General features: G+C 44.5%; 1 protein-coding gene across 1 annotated transcript; it reads right to left on the reverse strand.

Moving 5' to 3' along the window:
• Window positions 1–52: 52 nt before the first annotated feature.
• LOC108921808 (protein SCAI-like) lies at window positions 53–24,055 on the reverse strand. The gene is made up of 18 exons (XM_018731521.2): window positions 24,013–24,055; window positions 23,594–23,658; window positions 18,544–18,665; window positions 15,121–15,216; window positions 14,646–14,732; window positions 14,441–14,539; window positions 13,144–13,240; window positions 12,712–12,810; window positions 12,361–12,513; window positions 11,443–11,544; window positions 11,182–11,283; window positions 9,296–9,374; window positions 7,075–7,174; window positions 6,071–6,152; window positions 4,669–4,741; window positions 3,978–4,151; window positions 3,064–3,164; window positions 53–2,971 (listed from the first exon to the last, which is right to left on the reverse strand). The coding sequence occupies exons 3-18, from the start codon at window positions 18,648–18,650 to the stop codon at window positions 2,825–2,827; spliced, it is 1,698 nt and encodes a 565-aa protein (XP_018587037.2). The 5' UTR covers window positions 18,651–18,665; window positions 23,594–23,658; window positions 24,013–24,055; the 3' UTR covers window positions 53–2,824.
• Between the last annotated feature and the right edge of the window lie 219 nt (window positions 24,056–24,274).

Below are 24,274 nucleotides of genomic sequence, written 5' to 3' on the forward strand. Positions count from 1 at the left end.
AATTAATACAATTAATAATTTTGCATACTAAAGCATGGACACAAGAGTTCTGTAGAAACTGAACAATCATAAGGTTTATTTATTTCTTAAAAGCACTGCATGAATTGCTAAAAGACATTTTCCAGTTATATTTATATTTTCTTCTTATATCAGTTATTAACAACATCAGGAAGCGTACGCTTGTAACAGTGAAAACAACATTATGATAAAGACAGACAGGATAAAACAGCAAGCAGTTGAAAGTACTAGTTCTAGAACCCCTTAACTTATAAAGAAAGAGTATTCTGACCATTAAAGTGTGTATTTTATACCTTCCCACAATAGTAGGAACCTCAGAAAAAATACCTCTACTAACCCAGTAACAAGATTAGCCCCACAAATTACATTTACAAAAAAAAAAAAAAAAAAAAAACCCACATCTTAATTTTCAACATGCCATCAGACATCGATAAAGAGACTGTGTCGAAAAGGTCTATGTGTGTTACACAGGAGCACTTCTACAATGAAAATGTGTGTGTTGTATTTGCAATATGAGTCTTATATTTTACAAAATCAGATGCCGGTTTCTTATATTAGGACTGAATCTGTCTCATCGCAATGATCCCTGTGCTTTTCAGCACCTCACTTACATCGTATTTATTTATTTAGCTGATGCTTTTCTCCAAAACAGCTTGCAATGTTGAACTGCTTATGTTGATTTACCCATTTTTACAGTAGGGTATTTTTTACTGGACCAATTCAGGACGAGTACCTTGATCAAGCATACTGCAGCATGAAGTTGGATTCAAAACTGGGACCTCTAACCACATCGGCGCTCTAGCCACTACGCCACCTGCTGTTACACTACATGCTATACTACCCGCTTTGATTACATCTCATCTCAAACCATAAGGAGACCAAGAAAGATACTGAAATTCTTGTCAGATAACGGTAGAAATAGATTAAAGCACCAGGACACCACAGCCTTTTATTAGGGATGTACATTAAAGCAAACATTAAACCATAGAAAGGAGCTTAAATAATATTTCAGGTCTCTTTGGTTCTCGAACAAATGACAATTATTTCTCAGTTTTAATATCGTTGTCCCGCAAGTCCCCGTAAGACAGCGAGTCTCGTCTTATGTTGTGAGTGACGACTCGAAAAGCACCAGGTTCTGCTGAGCGACAGCACAATATGTACCTATTAAATGTGTTTAAATACAGAAAAAACCTCGATTAGTTGTTGAGCTATGACTGATTATTAACCATTTCGAATATACAAATTATATGAAGAGGTGTGAATGACCCACAAAGGTCAAAGGCAAAGCAGAGCGGGTCACATCACCTGTAGTATGAGGAGAGAGGGAAGGGCTTGCATGGTGTCACAGCGCATATGAAATATATACAAATATATATTATATTTCTCTGTAACTATGTTCATGCCGCTTCCTTTACTTGTATTTCTTTTCCTAATCAACATTAAAAAACAAACTCGCAACGAAACAGGATGAATGTAACAAATCTGGCACTTATTTGATTTTCGTAATTCACATGTAGGGGATGAGAATGGCAGCACTTCGAACCTGGACTCAGAAACAATTGTGTGAAAGTGTTGTTTCTAGCACCATATCGTGTTTTTTCATTTATTTCTTTATTTTTTTTTTACCCCTGAAGGCTGCCACTAGTTTTACCCTTTTACCAGGGTGCACGATCAAGGTCTGCACACACTCTATTACTGGCTCTTACTGGGGTTCTGAGTTCACATATACAGTCCTGCTTGAAAGTATGTGAACTATATAGGGAAGGTCATTATTGTTATATAAAATATCAAAATAAACTTATCAGATCTAAATCTTGAAAAGAAATCTCTTTATAAAATTAATAAATAATGATGATTTACAGGGAGGGGTGCGGTGGCGCAGTGGGTTTGACCAGGGCCTACTCTCCGGTGGGTCTGGGGTTCGAGTCTCGCTTGGGGCGCCTTGCAACGGACCGGCGTCCCGTCCTGGGTGCGTCCCCTGCCCCTCCAGCCTTGCGCCCAGCGTTGCCGGATTAGGCTCCGGCTCGCCGCGACCCCGCTTGGGACAAGCGGTTTAAGACTGTGTGTGTGTGAGAGATTTACACCCCTGGCTCCACTTACCTACTCAGTTTACCCAGTTCAACTTGGGCTTCACTTATTTTTACACCTGCCCTACTCGTGTATTTCTACTACGCACACAATTTTCCATATGGAATTGATTTTTACACCTGTTGCGTCACCTGAGAAACACTGATCCTCATTAAATAACCATTTCGTGGTAAAACTAAGGGCCACAAGGGCTTCACATACTTTGAAGCAGCGCTGTAAACCCTAAGATCTCAACATGGGGTCAATGAGTCATCAAAGCCTTTGAGTTCATCCAGACCTGCTGAATGTTTACAGGTAGAGGATGACAAAGGCACTTCGCTAAACGGTTGTTCCTGCTCGCAGAACCAGAATCATTATAAGGCCCCCCTGAGCCTGGACGTCCAAGCCTTTTAATCACTGCTTCTTATTTAATCTTTCGAAGCAGCATCCTTCAATGTGTTTGTGTGGGCCCCTAACTGCCTGCTGCCTGCCTGTGTGTGAACCCAAATGATCAAAAACTGCAATATAAAATTGACCACGTGTAGAAAAATATATTCTAAGGATGATCGGCTATTATTATTACTATTATTATAATTATTGAAGTAGAAAAGATGTCGACTAATGAGAAAACGAAAAGAACTGGACCGTAGCAAAGTCCACAACCTTTGAAAAATCAGTGCAAGGGAAGAGAAGGGGCCTTCGAGCATCCGCTGTAGGCCGGTGCTGCTGGGGCCGGGGCTCAGCATCCGTCCAGCGTGCTGCTGAAGAAGAGGCTCTGCACGTCCAGCATGGCCGCCAGTTCCAGCACGCGCTTCTGCAGCAGGCTGTTCTCCACCGTGTCCATCTTGGGCAGCTGGGGGTAGGACTCCGGGAAGCTCCGGGAATCCTGAACGAGAGGCGCACAGGCCCTTCGATGTCAAGCGGAGAGCGCCACGACAAGAGGGAATAGCAGGCGAACATGCTAACGTGCTAACGTACGCGGAACATCTTGTGCAGCCTCAGGACCGCTGAGCAGAACACAAAGCGGATGAGGAGCAGGCGCAGGAACTCGTCCCCGTAGAACTGCAGGAAGGCCTGGTCTGCAAGGAGACAGGAGACGAGGAGACGGACGGGGGACAGGGTGGGACGGGCGGATGGGCGGATGGGCGGATGTGTAAACCTGGTATCTGAGGATGACATTCTGAGGGTCTGCGAAGTGTAGGCTTGCTAACTGAGCGATAAATATAAAATATCAATATTACCCTATTATAACAATCTGACATATTTCTATATGAGGGTAATCAATAAGATAAATTGAGGGCAATATATTCTTCAGTTTATGGACATTCTTCTAGGAGGAGTCTGTGGACTAGAAGGCCGAAGATTCTCTACTCTAATGTACAGGCAGGTGGCGCAGCGGTTAAGAGTCATCGCCTTCCAATCGCTGAACCTGGGATCAAATTCCACCTCCTGCTGTAGTACCCTGATCAAGATACCTCCCTAAATTGATACAGTAAAAATTACCCTGCTGAATAAGTGTCTCGGTGTAAAAACTGAACGCTGTCAGTCACTTTGGGGAAAAGGGTCAGCTGAAAAATTAACAATTTAAGTACTGAAATATTATATTAGTGTATATGTTTAAAAAAAGCCCCTTGGATTGAGAAGATAATGCGCGTGTTGTTTACTGCATTTCTAATATCGTGAAAATAAAGCTCTTTCCTTCGTTCTTGTTACGGTCCAGCTGCCGCGAAGCCTACGAATTAGAGGCATCCAGGTATCCAGGTCTTTAGGTGCAACCAGAGCCCTTCTTCTAAAACCCCTGTCTGTCTTCCTCCGTTTAAAGGGTAGGTCAGTGCCCGAGCTGATGATGGAAAACCCCGTTTGGCCCGCGGTACAGGCTGCGGCGGCGGTACCTATGCTGCGGGAGCGGGCGATTATCTGGCCCACTTCACGGTACACGAGGTGCAGGAGCTCCTGGGCCTTCTCCCACAAGCCCAGGCGCAGGCTGCCCAGGCCGCACACGGACAGGAAGGCCACCAACGGACTGTACAGGAAGAGGGTGAAGAGGCTGCCGCGCTGCGACCGGTCTGATGGACAACGAGGAGGGACCGTGAGGGACACTACAACCGCAACACGAGCCGGGAGGACGCGAGGTGACGCGACGCGGCACTTCCATCCGTCGACACGGACACCACGGCAGACGCCGTACCGAGGGTACAATGTGCAGTGTGCATCCTTCACCGTGGTGCATGAAATACGACCTTTGTGACCTTGAGGCATAGACCATTTGAGATGAACAATTAGCTGTAGTAATAGGTGTAAAAGAGGGTACGTAGATAGATAGATAGATAGATAGATAGATAGATAGATAGATACAAAATTGTAATATTGTATGATATTGTTGGTAAATTTTCTTTTAATATGGACTATAAATTGCACAAAAAAAATAAATAAATTTAAAGCACAGAAAATTTTAGACTGAGTTCTTCGATGAGCCTAAAAGAGGAATTCTAAAACTATTTAGGGTGACTGATGGACGGACGGACGGACAGACGGATAGATAGATAGATAGATAGATAGATAGATAGATAGATAGGAACATGCCTTGGATGCTTTTGGGGTACACTGTGGGAGAGAGCAGGCACACCAGCGGCTGTCCAAAGAGGTTCAGGAAGTTCTGCGGAAAACACGACACAGAGGCGCTCGTGATCAGGGCCAGGCGACTCTCTGCCAACGGAACAGCCCATGCAGGCAGGACACCAGCTGCACTGTGCACCTTATGAAAGAACTCATTACGATGTTACTTATTACTAAAGTTTGCTCACTTTAATAGTGTAATTCCATTGTTCTAAATGGAACACGATGTCCCTGCTTTTCAGAGAAATTTGTTTATACTAATCGAGCAGCAGGTGGCGTAGCGGTTAGAGTTGCTGCCGTACTGTCTGAAGAATCCTGGATCCAGGTTGACACCCACTCCTAGTGGAGATACCCTGAGCTAATACTTTAAAAATTCTGAGCTGCATAGAAGGGCAAACAATTTTAAGTAGCTAACTGTACTGTGCTGCATGAACGCATGTGAATCCTATAGACATGGACATTATTCTAGTATAAGATATTAAAATAATAAAATCGAAATGTTAAATCTTAAAATACACTTATAAAAGGAATGAATGGTTATGATTTACATGCCTGATTCGACTTAATCTTGATCTGCTTCATACTTAAGGTTAATAATGCAATAACTAAACCACTTTTTTGTCCTAATATTGCGGGAAATGAGCACATGTATCATGGCATTATTGTCAGTATTGGATAATCAAACCCTTATAAAGTAGAACCATAGCATCATTACTGTTGCCGTGGTTTCAATGTATTTCATTGATAAGGAAAAGCTAGATCTATGACCCTCTTAAAACTCTCTGTGGTTCATGTATTCCCACAGTGCTGGCTGGTGTAATTATTATTCCAAAAATTGCCAGAAATAGATTTTGGAAGGTTTACAATCACCCTATCTAGTAGTCCAGCCTTGGAATGCAATATTTTTAATAATAAATATTGCAGTTCTACCCATACAGTTTCGATAATCAGTTTGCAATTGCTTCAATTTGTTCGATTCTGGCAGTTTCAAAACTTTTTCAGTTTTTTTCACATAAATAGTAAAAGCAGTAAGTGGGGAACACGTGTAATTTCAACTTTGGACACCAGGTGGCGGTGTGGGCACAGAAAAATGGATTCCGTTGCAACTAATCATAGTAACCGGATTCATTCTAACCCTGAAACCAGCACCAAAACTGGTTACATGTGTGATAAGTAGTAAAACAATCATTTGGATTAATGATCACATTTTTCCTCGTTCAGCTTCAAAATAATAACCGATTCATAAATTGGATTACAAAATATGTGCTAAAAAAACTTGACATCTTAGACATTATAAGTCAACGTATACAAATTACTATGTGTAAAACATGGTCACTGCAACCTTCATGTTCTTCCAGAACTTTCTCACCTTGTAGGCCGTGCTGTTGGATGAATCCACGATGATGAAGAGAGGCTTCCTGGTGAAGGGGTACAGGTCCCCCGGGTGGAGGCTGAGACACGCATGGGACCAGAGAGAATGAGACACGGCCCACAGTGAGCCGCTCCCAGAGAACAGCAGGTGGACCAGATGGACCAGGCTTGTGACCGAAAGGTTAACTGTTCAGTTTGCATCCTGAGGCTCTGAGATTATTATTATTATTATTATTATTATTATTATTATTATTATTATTGTATGGTCTGGTGCCCCATTCGAGATGTACCCTGCCTCATATGTTATATGTTATAAGATATAGATGACCACAACAACAGAATGTCAGCTAAATAGTAATAAATAAAAGTAAAATAATTATTAATAACAGTAATAATAATAGTTGTAGTAATAATAATCATCATCATCAACATTACCATCCATCTATAAACCATCTATCCATCCATTATCAGTAACCATTTGTCCAATGGAGGGTCATGGTCATGTACAGCCTATCCCAGAAACATAGGACAGGAGGCAGAGTACACCCTGGACAGGATATGACTGCATCCAATAATAATAATAATAATAATAATAACCACAGAGCCCCCACATACAAACTGAACAATTAACCTTTCGGCCACAAGTACAGTACTCATCTTGAACAGCTGAAATGTATACAGTATATACAGTACATACATAGTTTTTATCCTCCCTTCTCTGCTGAAACGTCCATAAATAAACCACTAAAATCAAACTAATTCTCCAGGGCTACCGATCTTCTCTCTTATTTCTAAAAGCACACACATAGATATACACGAGTAAAACTGTGAATTTACCCTGCAGAACTGAGGGGCCGAAGGAACCTCCGAGAAGCTGAGGGACAGCATGTAACCCGTACAGTATCCCACCTTGCTGAGGGAAACCCGGCGTTTGGGTTCCGTGTTGCCCTGCGGTCGGAGGCGAAGGTGCGAACGAAGTCTGAGACGGCTCTGTACTCTCACCAGTGCATCTCCTTCTGCGCCTGGCTCCTCCTCTGGACCGTCTCCTCGTTGACCGAGTCACGGCTGTTGCTGGTCATGACACCCCCGAGGTCATAGGGGCCTGGGCGTAACGGCCAAGGCACGACACACATTTCAGTGGAGCAATACACACACTTCGCCCAACGAAACGTGTCATACACAGACAGCGATGATGACGATGCTGATGATGATGACGACAATGATGATGATGACACACTCGTTGCCTCTCAAACTCACGAGGAGCATCAAACAGGAAAGCTGAAATAATCAGCGTGATGCCTTACATATGTTTATTTATCTGCTCCAAAGCGACTTGTAATTTATAGATAATTACACTGATTTACACCTGGTAATTCTTGCTGTATTAATTCAGGGTCTTTGAAGCCTCAGCCCTTCAAGTCCAAGAATGGCAGGTCCAGCCACTACGCCACCCACTGTCGCTGCTGCCATCCTCTACTCCTGTTGATCCAAACGCTACCAGATGTGTTTCGAGGGTCCCTTGGACATGTGTTGGGGTCCTTTCCCTCCTCCCAGTGCATTATGGGTCATTGAGAGGCTTAAGGGTTCCTGTACCTAACTGGTGAAATGGACTTCATTCAGAGCCAGACTGCAGTGACCCTGTCTAAGGTAAGGCAAGAGGTAAGAACCCCTCATCGAGATCGGCGCGCTCCGCGGGGGGTCGAGGGAATCATGTCCTCATAATTTCACAGAAGAAAAATCAATTGAGTCAATAGGACTCAACATAACGGCTGTCCGTCTGGCCTAAGCGCAGGGGAGCGATCGATGCGGAAATTTCCATTAACATGACCCGATGGCGGCTGCTTCGAAAAAGCAGCAAGTTCACCGGATCCTCATGTTACGTACGCGACGTGCTTCCGAATCTCCATCTGGATTTTCTAACACGCAAACGTCTTCCGGTTTAATCTTAATCTGCATTTTCTACTTGCAGAGCCATAGCGACCTGCGTTTACAGGCCAAGCAGACGGGTGGCAGTAAAACACCCTCAAACAGAACTGGAGCGTGTGCGGGACCGCATTAATTCACCTCGCTTCCTCCGTGTTTACGGCTCATGTGTGGCGTTCATCGCCGCCAGCGATCAGAACCAAGACGGCAAACATCCGTCTCATGTCTGCGGGATGAATCTGTCAACGATCGGCACCGAATAGGAGTTTGTGGAGATGACGTGCTTTTACTTTCTGTCGTTTTGATTTTAACACAGTTTGAAGTTCACGAGAACGTTAACGTAAAAAGTCTTACAAGGTACATTTTTAATTTTTTACAGCTATAGCCAAGATTTTTACAAAACCGAGCCCATGAGTAAATCCAGGGATTCGTTATTGAGCGTTTGTTCACGATGGAGATCGCCGAAAATGGCCAGAAGTCGATGAATACAGCACAGGTTATTGTCATAAACTGGTGAGCAATTGTATTGATCTGGAGGTTGAGGATTTACGTGATTTTTTTATTTTCAGGAAATTCAAATTGGTTTTATTTTCAGTGTAGTTTAAAATTGATATGAAACGATAAAAGCCTCGTAGAGCATTTATTTATTCATGATAACTACTGATTTTTCCACACGGCTCAAGTAATAAATTGGGGATAATAACATCTGTATTGTTCAGCATTTCCTGACTGCGACTGAGTGGAAAATGTGACTTTTCATTTACAAACAAATTGACTTAGGAACAGTCTAAGGAAGTTGTCCTTAGATTTTAGAGTTTCCCAGATGATTTCACTGAGGGAGCAAGAGTAGGATGATAAGCGGCTGAATACATTTCCAGAATTTTTCAGCAAAAGGACAGGCTACGCTAAGCTGGCAACAAGTCTGGACTTGTCTAAACCATCTGAGAAAGGAGCCTGGCGAGCGCCTGCTCTCATGTAACTCCTCCAGAAAGGAGGGACTTCATGGCGTGAGGTTCATTAGCTAACCAGAGAGGAAGGGGAGGAGCCTGTGCTCTCATGATAACCAATCGGTTATCAGTCTGTTGTAAAAAGGAAGTTACATCCACAGAGAGCACAGGAAGGGGAGGAGCCTTTGCGCTCATGATAACCAATCAGATTCCAGCTTGGGGCATCATTACCTAGGACAGGTGCTACATCTCAGACTTTTGCAAAGAGGAAGTTACATCCGCAGAGAGCAACAGGTAGAGGTTAACGATTGCAGGTGTGGGACAGATGAGACGAGTTATGAGTTATGGCCTACCTTCATACTCAGCATGTCCAACGGGGAAAACTCCAGTGGCAGACAGGTAGAGGAGCAGGACGCTACTGGCCGGCAGCTCCTAAAACAGCACCACCCAGTCAGACAAGGACGCAGACATAAGATGTCTTCAAATCTTCCTACTTTCAAATTGTTAAGGGACGTAATAATAACCCTGCAATAACACAATACTTGCACTAATATGAACCATTGCATTATGACAGTGAATTTAATAAAGATATCAGTTTCAGAGGGAAAAATGGGGTTGGGGCAGAGCACAGTAAATACAGTCATTATCATCACCTAGTAAAAACGCAGAGCAAACCCAAAATTAAAGGAAAAGACTAATCTGAAGACTGCAAAGCCTATAAAAACAGTCTCTTGGACATGAATGAAAAAATTCCCAAACAAATCCTCAACTAGGAAATAAAACACATTTATTAGATGACACTTTCCTCCAAAGTGACTTATACTGTTAAGGTATTCACACTGATTTACCCATTCCTACAACTACACAATTTTTACTGGAGCAATTCAAGGTGAATAGCACAATCAAGAGCACTACAGATATACGTAGCTGGGATTTGAACCTGTAACCTTTGCATCTGATAACAGCAGCTGTAATCCATACACCACTATTCCCACATAATGTGACAAAAGGAAGAAAATTAAATGCCGTTTCCATTAATACATAACAAAGCAACCATGCAAAACTTTCTTTTCTTCCCACTGCTACGAACGGACCTGCCATGAACGAAATTCACATGGCACAATTTCAACACAATTTGTGCTGCAACTTGATGGAATTAAGTCCATCACATTACACTGTGTAAAACAGACCTGGAGCCCAGAAGCAACAACAGAGCAAGGAGCTGTAGCAGCCTGTTTTTATTATGGAACGACAAGACCAGGAAGATCCCAGGGGACAGGAGAGCGATGGAGACACCAGGGACATGGAGGCGCCCCTGTTCAGGCAGCCTGTTTTAATTGCATCCCTGGCAGACGAGCAAAGGTTGTCCCTTCGGTGTGTGTCACACGCCCCCAAACGTGCTACACTTCTGAGAAAAGGACTCAATATTGCTCTGCCATCTGGCGACTGTGCCCGAACGTTCGACAGCATCGCTGGCGCTACTCCAGCAGGGCGGGTGGTTGCTTGGAGCGTGTTCCATATTTAAACTGGCCAAGTTATGTCATGTAGCCTTGAGTCCGATGCCTTCGGGACGGCTCCAGACTGCCGCGACCCTAGTTTGGACAAGGGTTAGCGAAAATGAGTGAAAATGAGTCACGTTATTTCATCTGTACATTAGCGCCCCCTACAGGTCTGTCAGTTGTCTGCATGTGGCGGTCACTTCTCTGAAATAGCTCAGTGACGTGATGCAGGTGATGTGTAAGCTCAGCGTTCAGTCGAATAAAGGCTATACATAAAGGCAAAGCAAAATTCCCTGCTTAAAATCCAAACATTTTCATTAACAGGACTTTCAAAGGATTCTCGGCATACGTAGTGAATATTTTCTCGCCTTAAATGTAAAACTGCAATTGTTCTTCCGCTTGGCAGTTTGGTTGTTTGCTGTCATTTTGTTGGCTGCTAAGAGATAGAAAGATAGCAGTGCTCATCTCCCACTGGCGCAGAGTGCGCTGGGTCCTGCGAACTGTGAGGTGGAGGCGGTTCGCCGCTAGCGGTCAAGGAGATGAACCGGAGACGTCTAATACAGAGAAACAGCTCAGAGCTAACAAGGAAAACAAATTAAGTCCTCCTTAGGGGACAAAGGCTGGAAAGACAAACATGTGGACCACGGGCGATGCTGAACGGAAACGAGTTAAATGGAGCGACTGGTTGGCTTATTCACAGAGGTGGGGCAAGGAGGCGGGGCCAGGAGGAGGGGGCGGACCTTGAAGGAGGCAGACAGAAAGGTGTACAACTGGCTGAAGGTGGGCTTATAGAGGAGGTACTTGTGGGGGTTTTCCCTCTTGGCCGGCTTCTCGCTGGGCTCCTGTAGGAAAATAACAGGTTGAACCATTGTAGTGGGACTCTTCTTGATAGCTTGTGACTGTGTGTGTGCGTGTGTGTGTGCATGTGTGTGTGTTTGTGTGTGTGTGTCCGTGTGCACGCCCATTTTTGCTTGCATTCTGGCATCTCAACCCCATCTCACCAGCGTTCCTGGCTTGACGGACTGTGCAGCCAGGTTGATCGGTTCCCTTTCCAAGACCTGGAGCATGCGGAACATGTCGATGGTCAGCTCGCTGAACTTCACCTGGACCACGGACCAAGGGAAATACCTCATGACACACACACACACACACACACACACACACACACACACACACACACTACAGTTCATTTTGCAGTGTATGCATCTCTGAGGGCAACATGGTGGTGCAGCCTCACAATGCCTGGGCTGTGGGGCCCTGGGTTCAAATCCAGCTCACTCTTTGTATAGTTTGCATTTTCTTCCTGGGTCCACGTGGGTTTCCTCCCATAGTTTAAAGATATGTGTTTCAGGTTGATTGGTGACTGTAAATTGACCATAGGGTGGAATGTGCCCATCTGTGGCTACCCTCCAATGTTACTGGTGTCCTGTCCAAAGTGTACCCCTCCTTGCGTACTGCTGAATGATTCCAGTATAGGCTCTGGACCACTACGACCCTGACAAGTATAAGTAGTTAATCAGTGTATTTTTAAACTTATTAAAGAACTGAAATATCCTATTTTCCGAATTCCGACTTTTTACTGGACATGTCTCCACTCCTGTTTTGGGAAAGTGTACATTATTAATAGAGGTAACGTGTTACGTTAATTCATTTAGTGGACACTTTTCGCCAAAAGTGACTTACAGTGTTAAGCTACTTACTATGATTTACCCATTTATAAAGCAGGGCAATTTTTAATGTATCAGATCAGGGTAAGTACCATGATCAAGGGTCCTGCAACAGACGGTTGGATTCGACCCTGATCCCTTCCCTCTAACCACTACACCACCTGCTGCTCCAGCAAATTCAGCAGTCTCTCACAGTGGAAGGAGATCTACAAGACCATCGTGCACCGCAGTCCCTCGACACGGAGCTTCTACCTGGTTGTTGCAGTTGCCAACGATAAGGGCGTCTGCCAGAGCAAGCTGGCCAACCACCATGCCTGGCTCCAGCTGGGGCACAGCACCGTCCTGTTGTCGGCTGGAGATGGTCACTATGGCATTGTCGTTGTTCAGCACCATCACGGGGTCCGCCTGTCCAACACAGTCACACAGGGAAAGTATAAACCAAGAGACACACACTGGGGTCTCTCTGCATTTCACGCTCCTCTTATGTCTGCCATCTGTAGCAGTCATGACATAACACTCAGAAGCCCAGAGTTCAAAGGTACTAAGTCAACCCACAGGTGTGGAGAACAAGTGTCCATGAAGGAACGGGGTGCGATGCCATACCTCCACGAAGGCGGCCACCTCCTGCAGCACGAGGTTCCACTCCAGCTGGTCCTCCGTGTTGAAGCGCTGGGTGTAGTCCTCGATTTCGTCCGTCAGCTCCTGCACACACACACACGACTCAGCACAGAGCATCTAGTCTACCAAAAGGCCTTGGAGCTGCAGGGTCCCTTGGCGCAGGCTGCCGTACCCTTGATCAAGGCACTCAACCCTAATTAGCTGAGCAAATTCTCTACCATATAAACTTATACAATCTCTCTCTAACTCAGTTTGCATAAATATATCTGCAAAGGAAATGCAATCAGTTATGCTGGCGTGTCACGTCCCAAGTCACTGATGTGAATTTCTCATAAGATCTGGCGTAATGCCTTTGGTGACCACACGGGGCACCAGCGAGCACATGATGGAACCCATGACTGAAATAATGCTCCTCACCTTAACCAGCACCTTAACCAGGTCCATCTTGTTCAGCAAGAGGCAGACCACAATGAAGCGGGCGTAGTACCGCAGTTTCTTCACCACCAGCTCTGGCCTATCAGACGAGCACAATGAGGAGAGGGGACAAATCAGCCAAGATCTCCGAAGCCGAGGAACTACGGCTGATCCTTCAGTTACGACATATGTGACCGAGGACATCCTGGGCTTACGACGGCCTTCCCATCAGCCTTATTATACTATTTTCATGTCGTTTGGTTATACCATTGAAGGACGACCGTTCCACTCGCTGTACGGCAAAATCAACTGGTTATCCTGCCGCAAGATACCACATCTGCTATTGTTTGGGTCACAGTTAGTGTCTGGGTGTCCAGCACTGACTGCATTTTGTTTGCACATTTTTTTTGTCCGTCTCTTCAAGTTGCTTCTTTTTTATAATGACTAGCAAGTGAAAAGGTAATTATTCACTATTCATTAATACTCTAAAATATTAACTATACTATCCATGCATGCTTACCTTATTGTGTTTCATTTCATCAATACTATACTGTATTTACATTATTATTATTCTAGATTAGTATTATTTTAACATAATGTGCAAAATAAGTGAAAAAATATAACAAAGTTCTATACAAAGGCCCGTACAATTTAATATTCATGCATGTTCATTGCTTATAGATTGTTACAGTTCATATAACGCAGTATAAGGGGATTTTCAGCTAACAGCAAATCTGAGTGGTGACAGGAACAAATACACGTTGCAAGCCGAGGACCACCTGTATTCAACTTGGGGATGCGGATTAATCGTACAGTTTATGACAAACAATACACTTTTGTTCATTTACATTGTATTCATTTGGCCGAAATGTTTTTCTAAAGCAACTTACAATTATTTACCTACTTCTACAGCTCAGTATTGTTACTGGAGGAAGTTAGTGTATGTTGCTTATGGGTACTAAAGCTGGAGGTGGGATTTGAATCTGCACCCTTTGGGTCCAAAGGTAGCAGTTCTAACCATAACACTACCAGCTGCTATTGTTCTTGAAAAGCAAAACCAAATGCCAACCGCTCTCACACTATGGTAAAAGCTAGGTCATCAAATTTAGAATCTCTCACTCGGAAATGCTGTACGAGTTATGAAGAAGTGCACAAGTATGTTCGACACAAGTGACTTTGAACATGTGGGTCTTAAGCCTGGATTTAAAGGTGCCCAGAGCGGTTCTGATATTCTGAACATGGTTTCAAGTTTGATTTTCCAATTTGCTAGAAGAGAAAGCAGCATTCTGGGCCACTTTACCTTCCCTCCTTGCTGACCTCGTGGTAGTAGGACCTCTGTCTGATGGCCGAGTAGAAGGAAAAGGCTTCGCTCAGGTAGCTGGTCTCAGATGTGCGCAAGCTTCATTTCAAGGCGAGGACAAAAAAATCCATGAACTAGACAAACAACTACACGCAAATTCATATTTATATGACTAAAGTAAATTCAAAGCATTCGGGTTTCTTACTAGTAGTGGTAGTAGAGCTGCCCGATTTTGGAGGCCACCTCCCCAATTTGCCACCTCCTGAGTCCATAGCGAGTGTCCAGCACCTGCCTGTTAAAGCGAAGCATCTGTCAGGTTGCTTTTATGGGATTCGATGTGGGTCTGAATCAAACTCAGTCTGTGGATTTTGCATTTTATCCCTGTGTTCATGTGGGTTTCCTCCAGGTACTCTGGTTTCCTCCCATAGTCCAAAGACATGTGTTTCAGGTAGACTGGGGAATCTAAATCTACCATCCTTTTTTACTCACAACCTGGCAACCCACAAACACCAGAATGGTTGGGAGGGGGGCTTGAACAGTTGTCAGTTTGAACCGTCAGCTGGTCTTATGGTGAACAGTCCCTCAGCTGAATGATGCCTCTGCGGTAAACTGCGCATCGTTCCAGCCCATAGCTACCTTTGACAGCTCTTACTGCGGTAAACACTTTGGGGGCTTCACACCTGTGCTGCTGTTGGAACTTCCAGAGCTTGGTGTAGACGTCGAACGTGCGTCCAAAGTAGGACTGCCACTGCTTGTGTCCGTGCTGAGGGAGGTCTCTGAGGGAGGAGCATGAGAGAAAGATAGGGTCAAATCCCACTCCATCCACGCAGTGCCCTGCAGCTGCACACCAGACCTTTGGCTTTGTGGGGACGAGATGGAGATTTTCGCCCCTCATCAAGTAAAATAAAGGAACTTAGGACGGGTCTGGGAAAAACTGGAATTTCCCCCGTAAGAAATAATGGAATAATTTCATAGATTTTTTTAAAATCTGGTTTTCCAATATTTGGTCTGTTTACAGGAATAATTTTGGAAAAGTGTATACAGGTAGGTTGCTGTACCACTTTTTATATATGGGAATATGAATACGATTTGTAAAAATGCAGCTTATGCTATAATTTGCCAGTGTGTGTCAGTCCATGTGACTGTAACGAGCGCAGGAATGCAAAGGGGGTTTCGCCTCCGTTTTTCTCTTTCGTTCTGGTTTCCCGAATAACTTAAGGGTCCCTCATTGTCGTACGGCAGTTGCCATGGCTACACATCTGGAGGCAGCCAAGGAGAGGAACGGCGGCTGGAGCGATAACGCTCTCGAGCACACGCGCGCACACACACGCAAACATATGCACAGTACACACACACACTCATTTATTCAAACACTAATTTGATCTTGCTTTCACACACAAATACAAAAATGGATTCAGACAGGCATTCACCCAATCGCACATTCGGGCACATACACACTCACGAATTCATTCAGTCACAAATACACATGTCTGCACACATTTTAGAACATACATGCATGAGCATGCACCCTCCAACCACACACACACACACATACACACATTCGCCAGCTGGTATCTCACAAAGGGCACCCAAGTGCAGCCTTGTAAGAGTGGCACCATCTCCATCGGAAACAGCTAGAAAGAGAGTGTGGTTCAGCTCAGTGTTGGTACATCAAATCCTGCTCTTTGTGTGTGTGTGTGAGCGTGAGCGTGCATGCGTGTGTGACTCTGTCCATTTACAATCCTTTGCCTTTCTGGGAAGGTGTGTAAGTTAAATTAAATTAAGATCAATTCTATCACAGGGAGTGTGGTGGGTTGGGCCGGGTCCTGCTCTCCGGTGGGTCTGGGGTTCAAGTCCCGCTTGGGGTGCCTTGTGACGGACTGGTGTCCCATCCTGGGTGTGTCGCCTCCCCCTCCAGCCTTATGCCCTGTGTTAGGCTCTGGCTCCCTGCGACCCCATATAGGACAAGTGGTTCAGACAATGTGTGTGTGTCTATGACAGGGGGCGTGGTGGGTTTGGCCAGGTCCTGCTCTACGGTGGGTCTGGGGTTCGAGTCCTGCTTGGGGTGCCTTGCGGAAGACAGTCCAGTCTTACGCCCTGTGCTGCCTCCGGTTTGCCGCGACCCTGCTTGGGACAAGTGGTTTCAGGCAGTGTGTGTGCGTATAAATCCTATAACACTCCTAGTACTTAAATTTTTGAGTTACAAATTTTCAAAGAAACATTTACTCAATTTATTTATGTATTTCAAGTGTCTTTGCTTCGCAGATTTGAATCAGGACAAACACACACAGGGGGCACGGTGGCGCAGTGGGTTGGACCGGGTCCTGCTCTCCGGTGGGTCTGGGGTTCGATTCCCGCTTGGGGTGCCTTGTGATGGACTAGCGTCTCGTCCTGGGTGTGTCCCGTCCCCTTCTGGCCTTACGCCCTGTGTTGCCGGGTAGGCTCCGGTTCCCCGTGACCCTGTATGGGACAAGCGGTTCTGACAAACACACACACACACACACACACTTTCAGAACCGCTTGTCCCATACGGGGTCGCGGGGAACCAGAGCCAACCCAGTAACACAGGGCGTAGGGGACACACCCAAGACGGGACGTCAGTCCGTCGCAAGGCACCCCAAGCGGGACTCGAACCCCAGACCCACTGGAGAGCAGGACTGTGGTCCAACCCACAGCACCACCGCACCCCCATCAGGACAAACACTACCTGCATTTCCACACCCATCCATTAACTGGCCATAAAACTCACCCAAGCAAAGCATGAATGGTGGGCTGAATTAAATCAATTCACTTGCATGGTGTTTACAGTTATTGTCTTTAATTTTAGGGAACCAGTTTAGTGTTCTTCCAGAAGAAGTGGTGGCAAAGCAAGCCTTTAATATCAGGGATTTGCCTAACGACCTGGTTTCACAAAATCAATTAACCCTGTTGGGTGAGGGATGGGTGAATACTGGCTTTTCGCATCATGATCCTGAAGTTACTTGTTCAGAAACAGAAAATTACGTCAACACATGAGAGATTGCTGGAAATGGAAGTGGAGCTGGGGGAAGGGTCACTTCAGAGACATTTTTATCCTCTCTCGCTAAACGCCAGTGTGGAAGCTGGGAGATAAGAGGCTGTTTGAACAGGAGGTCGGATAAAAACGTGATCGCGTTTGAAACAGTCGGCGCCAGTCAAGGTCTCGGTCTCTGCGATCGTATTCAGCTAGAAGCCTTGCTCGTGGCCTCATGTCCGCGTAATTACACCCGGCTACATTAAATGATAAACAGGATTACGATTAAAGAGAAAGAAAGGTTACGGCCTTAAAAGAAAAATCGGTTTAGGGCAAAAAGCAACCGAAAACCGTCGTGGCGCATAAATTCAGTCCCCTTTCTATCAACTTAGAGATACAACCAACAACGTGTGACATTTTTCCTAGGTCTTGAAGAGGTATCTTCTGGGCAGCAGATGCCTAGATGAGTAATGAAGTATAAAGTCAAGGACATGACCTTTCATGACCTTTCACAGCTGGATATTGGACAGTATTAGCCATGCGTGGCCCCAACATCACGGCACAGCAGTGCCTTCTTTGAACCTCCAAAGGTTTCGCCGAAGCTCCACATTCCTGAGAAAAGACCTTGACGTCAAAATGTCAGCAGCATCTCCATCGACTTCGGAAGATGCTGACACTTTGCCACAAAATCACGATTGCTGGTTAGCATGGTTAGCATGGCTAGCATGGCTAGCACGGTTAGCACGCGGAGCTAAAAACTCTGGCCCTCGCAACGTCGAACTTCAAAAATGACGCGGCTGATTAACATGGGAAAATGACTCTCGCCTAAATCGCCACAAAAACAGGTGTGGGCCGTCACATTTGCGGAGAGGAAACGATCCCGGCGACAAACATCAAGGTACGCAAAGAGGAAGACCAGGCCCTATATGCTGGCGCATCTATGAAAAGCAAACACGCACCAGTATAGCGGCACTCATTCAAACACACACATTGACTGATGTTATGAATGTGAAATTGAAGATATAAGTTTCATAGAACAGCTCAGTAGTCGCTAAAGCTGAAGTGTGCACATTAACAGACACACACACACGGAGAGGATGCGTGGGCCGACCTCAGTCCGTTGAAGAGCTGCTTGGACTTGTCCAGCAGGTAGCAGAAATCAGTGATGGTCTTCCTCTCGCCCAGTGGGATGTCTTCCTCGGCCCCCATCATACTCATGTTGCCTGTTCCTCTCTGCTCTCGGAAATGGGAAAGCATGCAAATCACCTGTGGATTTTACCAAGAGCCTCTGTGCTACACTAACTGCACAGATAACATGAATCATAATATAGTTTTAAAAAATGCACTTGCTGAATATTTTGTGAATTCCCTGTCCTATCCTATCAAATCAATTTGCTGAAAAAAGCTGTGACTCTGCATTTCCCTAAAAGGTACAATAGCAGAGTGTCTCTGGACAGTGGGGCCAGTTCATTATACGTTGAGATCTTTATTGCTTTATAGCCAGGTGTCGGGGGTTGGTGTTATCCCTGCTGCCAATGAGTGGAGAAACTCAGGAAATTGTAGAAAATCACAGTTCCTCACTCTACTTTCCCTTGTTTAACATGAGAAGTGAAGTGCGGTCTTAGAGATGCTCAAAATCGGCATGGCTCCCTGCATGCGGACGAGGGAAAATGCATTAAACATTTCCGAAAAGTTAAACTCGATTAAATCAGAATTTAGCAACGCACACATAATATCTCAATCACTCACAGCCCTCGTTTAAGGTACATAGAAATCATAACTCAAGTAGTAGATTCAACACTATCACTACTATTAATTTTGCTGACTTTTCTCCAAAGCAGTTTACACCGTTGAGCCGCTTACACTAATTTACACGTACAGCTGAGTAATTTTTACAGTATTACTTCAGGGTGAGTACCTTGATCAAGGATATTACAGCAGTAGGTGGGATTTGAACCTTGGTTCTCTGAATCCTTATAGAAATGAACTATAAACATGTAACTGTTGACTCAGCTACAATTGCTGTTGTTGGTAACGCCGCAGAGCACCTCGAAAGGTGAAGTTTCTACGTTTCAAACTGGAAGATGTGGAATGACCTTGTGAACTTCATTTCATATCAGAAATACCTGTGTGAAAATTATGAAAAAGTCCAATGTGATACCCTGCACACCCTCCGCTTCCTGGATGGACACTGGACCACCGTGACCCTGTGCTGAACAAGCATTTATTGATAATGAAGAAATTAATGCAAACATAACTTTAAAAGACAAGCTAGAAATAATCACTTCTGTTACAAATATTATAAAATATGGTGGTGCCATCATGCATAAAAATGCATTTCATTTTGATTTATTCAATTCATTTTAAAAATGACATTAATAATTTTCGGTGACATTTTTCGCACGGGAACTGAGTCTTTTTTTTTTAAAGAAATAATGGGAATTTGCCTAATGGGATGATTTTATGGGACAAATGAACTTCGATACGTGAGGATGGTGTGTGCATTCCAATCCTCCATGAAGAAACTGCACCCGACGTGACATTTTGGGAGCTCATCCAGAGCTGTTGTTTTCTGGTCTTGGCATTACAGCTCTGCACAAACAGAAAAGGAGCTCATGCGGAACTGAAGGAATGTGGTCCAAAGCCCTGGCGTCGCTGGGGGTTCTGGAGTCCAGAAGCCAAGTCTGAACTCGTGTGAGATGCAGGCCGCCCCAAGACGCTCCCATGTGTTACTGGAAGGTTTCCATGCATGTTCTTGGTGGAACTGCTTTGTGGAAGCGCACTTTCACTGAGGAGCCATCAGACTCCCTGCCCGACACACCACCCTCATCATCCTCTTTCAGTAAAGTCCAGGCTGCTGTTAAACCATCCCAGCTGGAAAGGGATGGAAGGTGAGGGACGCGGGGTGGTCCGGCACACGTGCAGGAAATGGGAACCCACCAAGGACTGACATGAGCGCTGAATAACCCAGCATGTTGGAGCTCAACCCGCAGCTGTTTTATTCATCATCTAACTCTTCATAGAGAACAAACCTCCTGATTGTTTTGTTGACCCCTTTGTACGACATCCAGCCACTTACCCTGATTTACCCTTGTTTACAGCTGGTAATTTTTACTGTATTAGTTCAGGGTAAGTACCTTGTTCATGGGTACTACAGTGGGACTGGGATTTGAGAATGTGAATGTAAGTCACAATGGATAAGATGTCTTTCCATTAAAGGCACCATTGAAACAAATTCTGTGATTTACAGTCTAACTGTCCAATATCCACAGACGAAACAATAACACACCGCGGAGACGTCTTTTGCTTCCGCGGTGTGTTCCTGCTTTTCAGCAAAAAGACTCATTTTCATACGCTGACTTTTTCCACTTGGCATCTTTAACCATAGACTTCTTCCCACTTGTAAAATACACACACACACACAGAGAGTTTTGCTTGAAAGTGTGGTAGCCCTGGCGGGGTGGTCAGTATTTTTGTAGAAAATATTAAAACAAAGTTAGAACAACTGAATCTTACACTTTAAAATAAACTTATAACAAGACTAAATGATTATGATTTACACACCTGATTTTGCTTACCTATTATAGGTATATATACTATATATAAATAGGGAGACAAGCCATATATACAGCTTGGTTATGTGTGTGGTGATACATATATATATATATATATTATATATAAGCCAACCTTGAGTTATAAAAGACATAAAAACCGACTACAGTGTTATTCACGAATTGATGGACAAAAAAAGCTGCTTCCCCTCCTTTTATTATCATCATCTTACTCTGTAGAAAGGCAGCAAAAATGAGCAGCAGAGCTCAAAGGTCACATTGTTTGTGGCCTGGTCTGATGGAGCATGTTGTTGCTCTCCTGAATGAGCCTAGGTCTCGTTGCTAGGTGACGGAGTTGCTAGATGCCAGACTCTGCCACTTCAGGCCTGGCATCAGTCTCCCTCTGCGCAGACACCTGGGGGAGGAGTGGACGGCGTGCGCGAGGCGAAGGACCGTGGACTCGGCGCTTATTATCAGCGGATGCTTCATCTCCTCTCTCAAATAAGTTTAAAGTTGCAGTAGAGAAAAAATTAATTAGAAAAATAATCCAGGCTGTGTTTTACCTTTGGTGATGATAATCACCTTTCCCTTTTTTTACAGCCGTGTCCGGTAATCAGTAACAGCCTTTCAAAAGGTCTCCATTCATCCATTCAGACCACCAATAAAAATAAAATATATACTCTGAGAAAAAATATATAAACTCTATGTGTGTCTGTGAATATTCATTCATACATTCAGTCATGATCAGTAACTGGTTGTCCAATGCAGGGTCACGGTGGTACAGAGCCTGTCCTGGAAACACAGCATGTGAGGCAGGGTACACCCTGGGCAGGATGCTGGTCCATCCTAGGGCAATCAAATACCCTCATTCACTCACACACGCGTTAAGGACACTTTAGAGTCAACAGGTCACCTGAAACGCATGTCTTTGGACTGTGGGAGGAAACCAGAGCACTTGGAGGAAACCTGGAGGAAACCCATGAGAACATAGGAAGGACATGTAAACTCCACAGAGCCTGAGCCAGATTTGAACCCACTGCCCACTGGATCGCACCTTGAGAATTCGTCAGCAGCACCATGTCAGATGGGATATGAAGAAGAAGGAAAGGAGATAAACTGGGCTCAACGTTTCCTCCAGTGTCCGCTGGAGCCTGTGGAGTCAGACATGGGCTTTCTGTAGAGTTTGCATGTTCTCCTTGTCATCACATGGGTTTCCTCAAGGTGCTCTGGTTTCTTCCCACAGTCCAAAGACGTGTTTCAGAGGAAATGGTGACTAAATTGGCCATTTTGTGTGTGTGTGTGTGTGTGTGTGTGTGTGTGTGTGAGAGAGAGAGAGAGACTGAATTAGTGTGTATGATTGCCCCTGTGACAGCCTGGTGTCCCATCCAGTGTGTACTCTGCCTCACACCCTATTCCACAGCACTGACTGAATTTATTATTACTCAAATTAATTACTATTATTCTCTATCAGCTCATTCAGCTAATACATTTATTGTACAATTTAGACATTTAGTGAAATGAAAAAAAAAAAAAAAACACCTGTACTCACAAATCAGACTTCCATGCTCTTAAGATGAAAGGATCCTGACAATTGAGTACTACCTTAAATGATCATTTCTTTTCAAAAAAGAAATGTCAAACATAAATTATCATAATTTTTCTCATTAAAAAAATGACAGGAACAACTGGAAACTGGTATTAAACGGTATTAAAATGCAGTCATTTAAACTGGCATCAAGACACTAATCTCAGTTAAATATGTCTCCTTGAGTTCTTCAGCCTGACACTGATTAATTTATTCAGTTAAAGTAGCACTTGGACTAGACAGCAAACAATGGATGTTAATAATACGTGTATACATAAATAAAAACAACAGGCACCATCATCATAATGATCACTGACTTCATGCTGTACATCGCAACGGTTTATCTGGATGTTTTGACTTTTTCATTCTCATTCGAGTTAGAACCTGCACGCTGCCAAACATTTCATTTTTCATTTGCGAGATTAAAAAGAAACGTGCTGATTAACGATACACTCACACCCTTTAAGATGAGCGGATGCCATCAATAGCGAGCATGTTTGTCAGGGACCTGGACTCCTTTCAGCTCGATGGATTCGCTTTGCATGAACCAATCCAAGACTCACAAAACATGTTTTTTATGCTTATGAAACTGGGTCTTGATTTCATAAATCCTCAGCATGCCTCAAGCGCCAGCACTGCTGCCAGTTCCTCCAAAAAAACGCATATGATGGGACCCCTGGCACACACTTATTTCAAGATGAAATAAAAAAGCAAGAACAAAAATACACACACATACATTGTCTGAACAGCTTATCCCATGTGGGGTCGCGGGGAGCCAGAGCCTAACCCGGCAACGCAGGGCGTAAGGCTAGAGGGGGAGGGGACACACCCAGGACGGGACGCCAGTCCATCGCAAGATTTGAACCCCAGACCCACCAGAGAGCAGGACCCGGTCCAACCCACTGCGCCACCACGCCCCCCAAAACAAAAATATCAGGATCCTAATAATAACAATAATAATAATAATAATAATAATAATGATGATGATGATGATAATAATAATAATAATAACAACAACAACATACCGTTTCCAGGTTATTGTGTCCCTTTATGAATCAAGGGTCTGTGGAGCAGCCAGTCCTGTTAGAAACTGTGGAATAAAATGCAATGAATTAAACAGAGTTCAGGAAATAACTGATTAATTTAAAATAAAAATTAGGATTCATAGATTGTTGGCTTTTTTTTTGTAAATATGGCTGTGTACACGTTAGAATTTGCACATCACTGTCAACAGCACACTACAGAACAACACTCATCAATAATCTGTGTTTTATGACCATAATTAGTGTGTGGTCCATCGCCGTTGTCTAAATGTAACGTGTGCAACCTAAATCTGAGCAATAGCACTATACGTCATTAAACTCTATAAAAATACATGCAATAATTCAACATTTTACCGATTTTCCGCTTTTCTCGAAATGGGATCAAAGCAACAGCATCTCACCGTAACTGCAGGACCCAACCTGCTCCTGCCTCCTGTCTGAGCTGCTGCAGGTAAATAAGCCGCTCCGCCAATCATCTCTCATTGTCACCGCCCCTCTACTCTCTCATTGGCTAAGGAGTACATTCGTTCTCCAAAGCTTGTCTCCTATTGGACGAAGCGCCCGCCCGATGTTAGGAGCAGAAGGGGAGCCCGCACCACACCCCCAGCCCGCGGGGACACGCCCCCTGCACGGGCTTCTTAATGCAAGAGCACCATACCGTGG

The sequence above is a fragment of the Scleropages formosus genome, chromosome 17 (assembly GCF_900964775.1).
Source record: "Scleropages formosus chromosome 17, fSclFor1.1, whole genome shotgun sequence".
NCBI lineage: Eukaryota > Metazoa > Chordata > Actinopteri > Osteoglossiformes > Osteoglossidae > Scleropages > Scleropages formosus.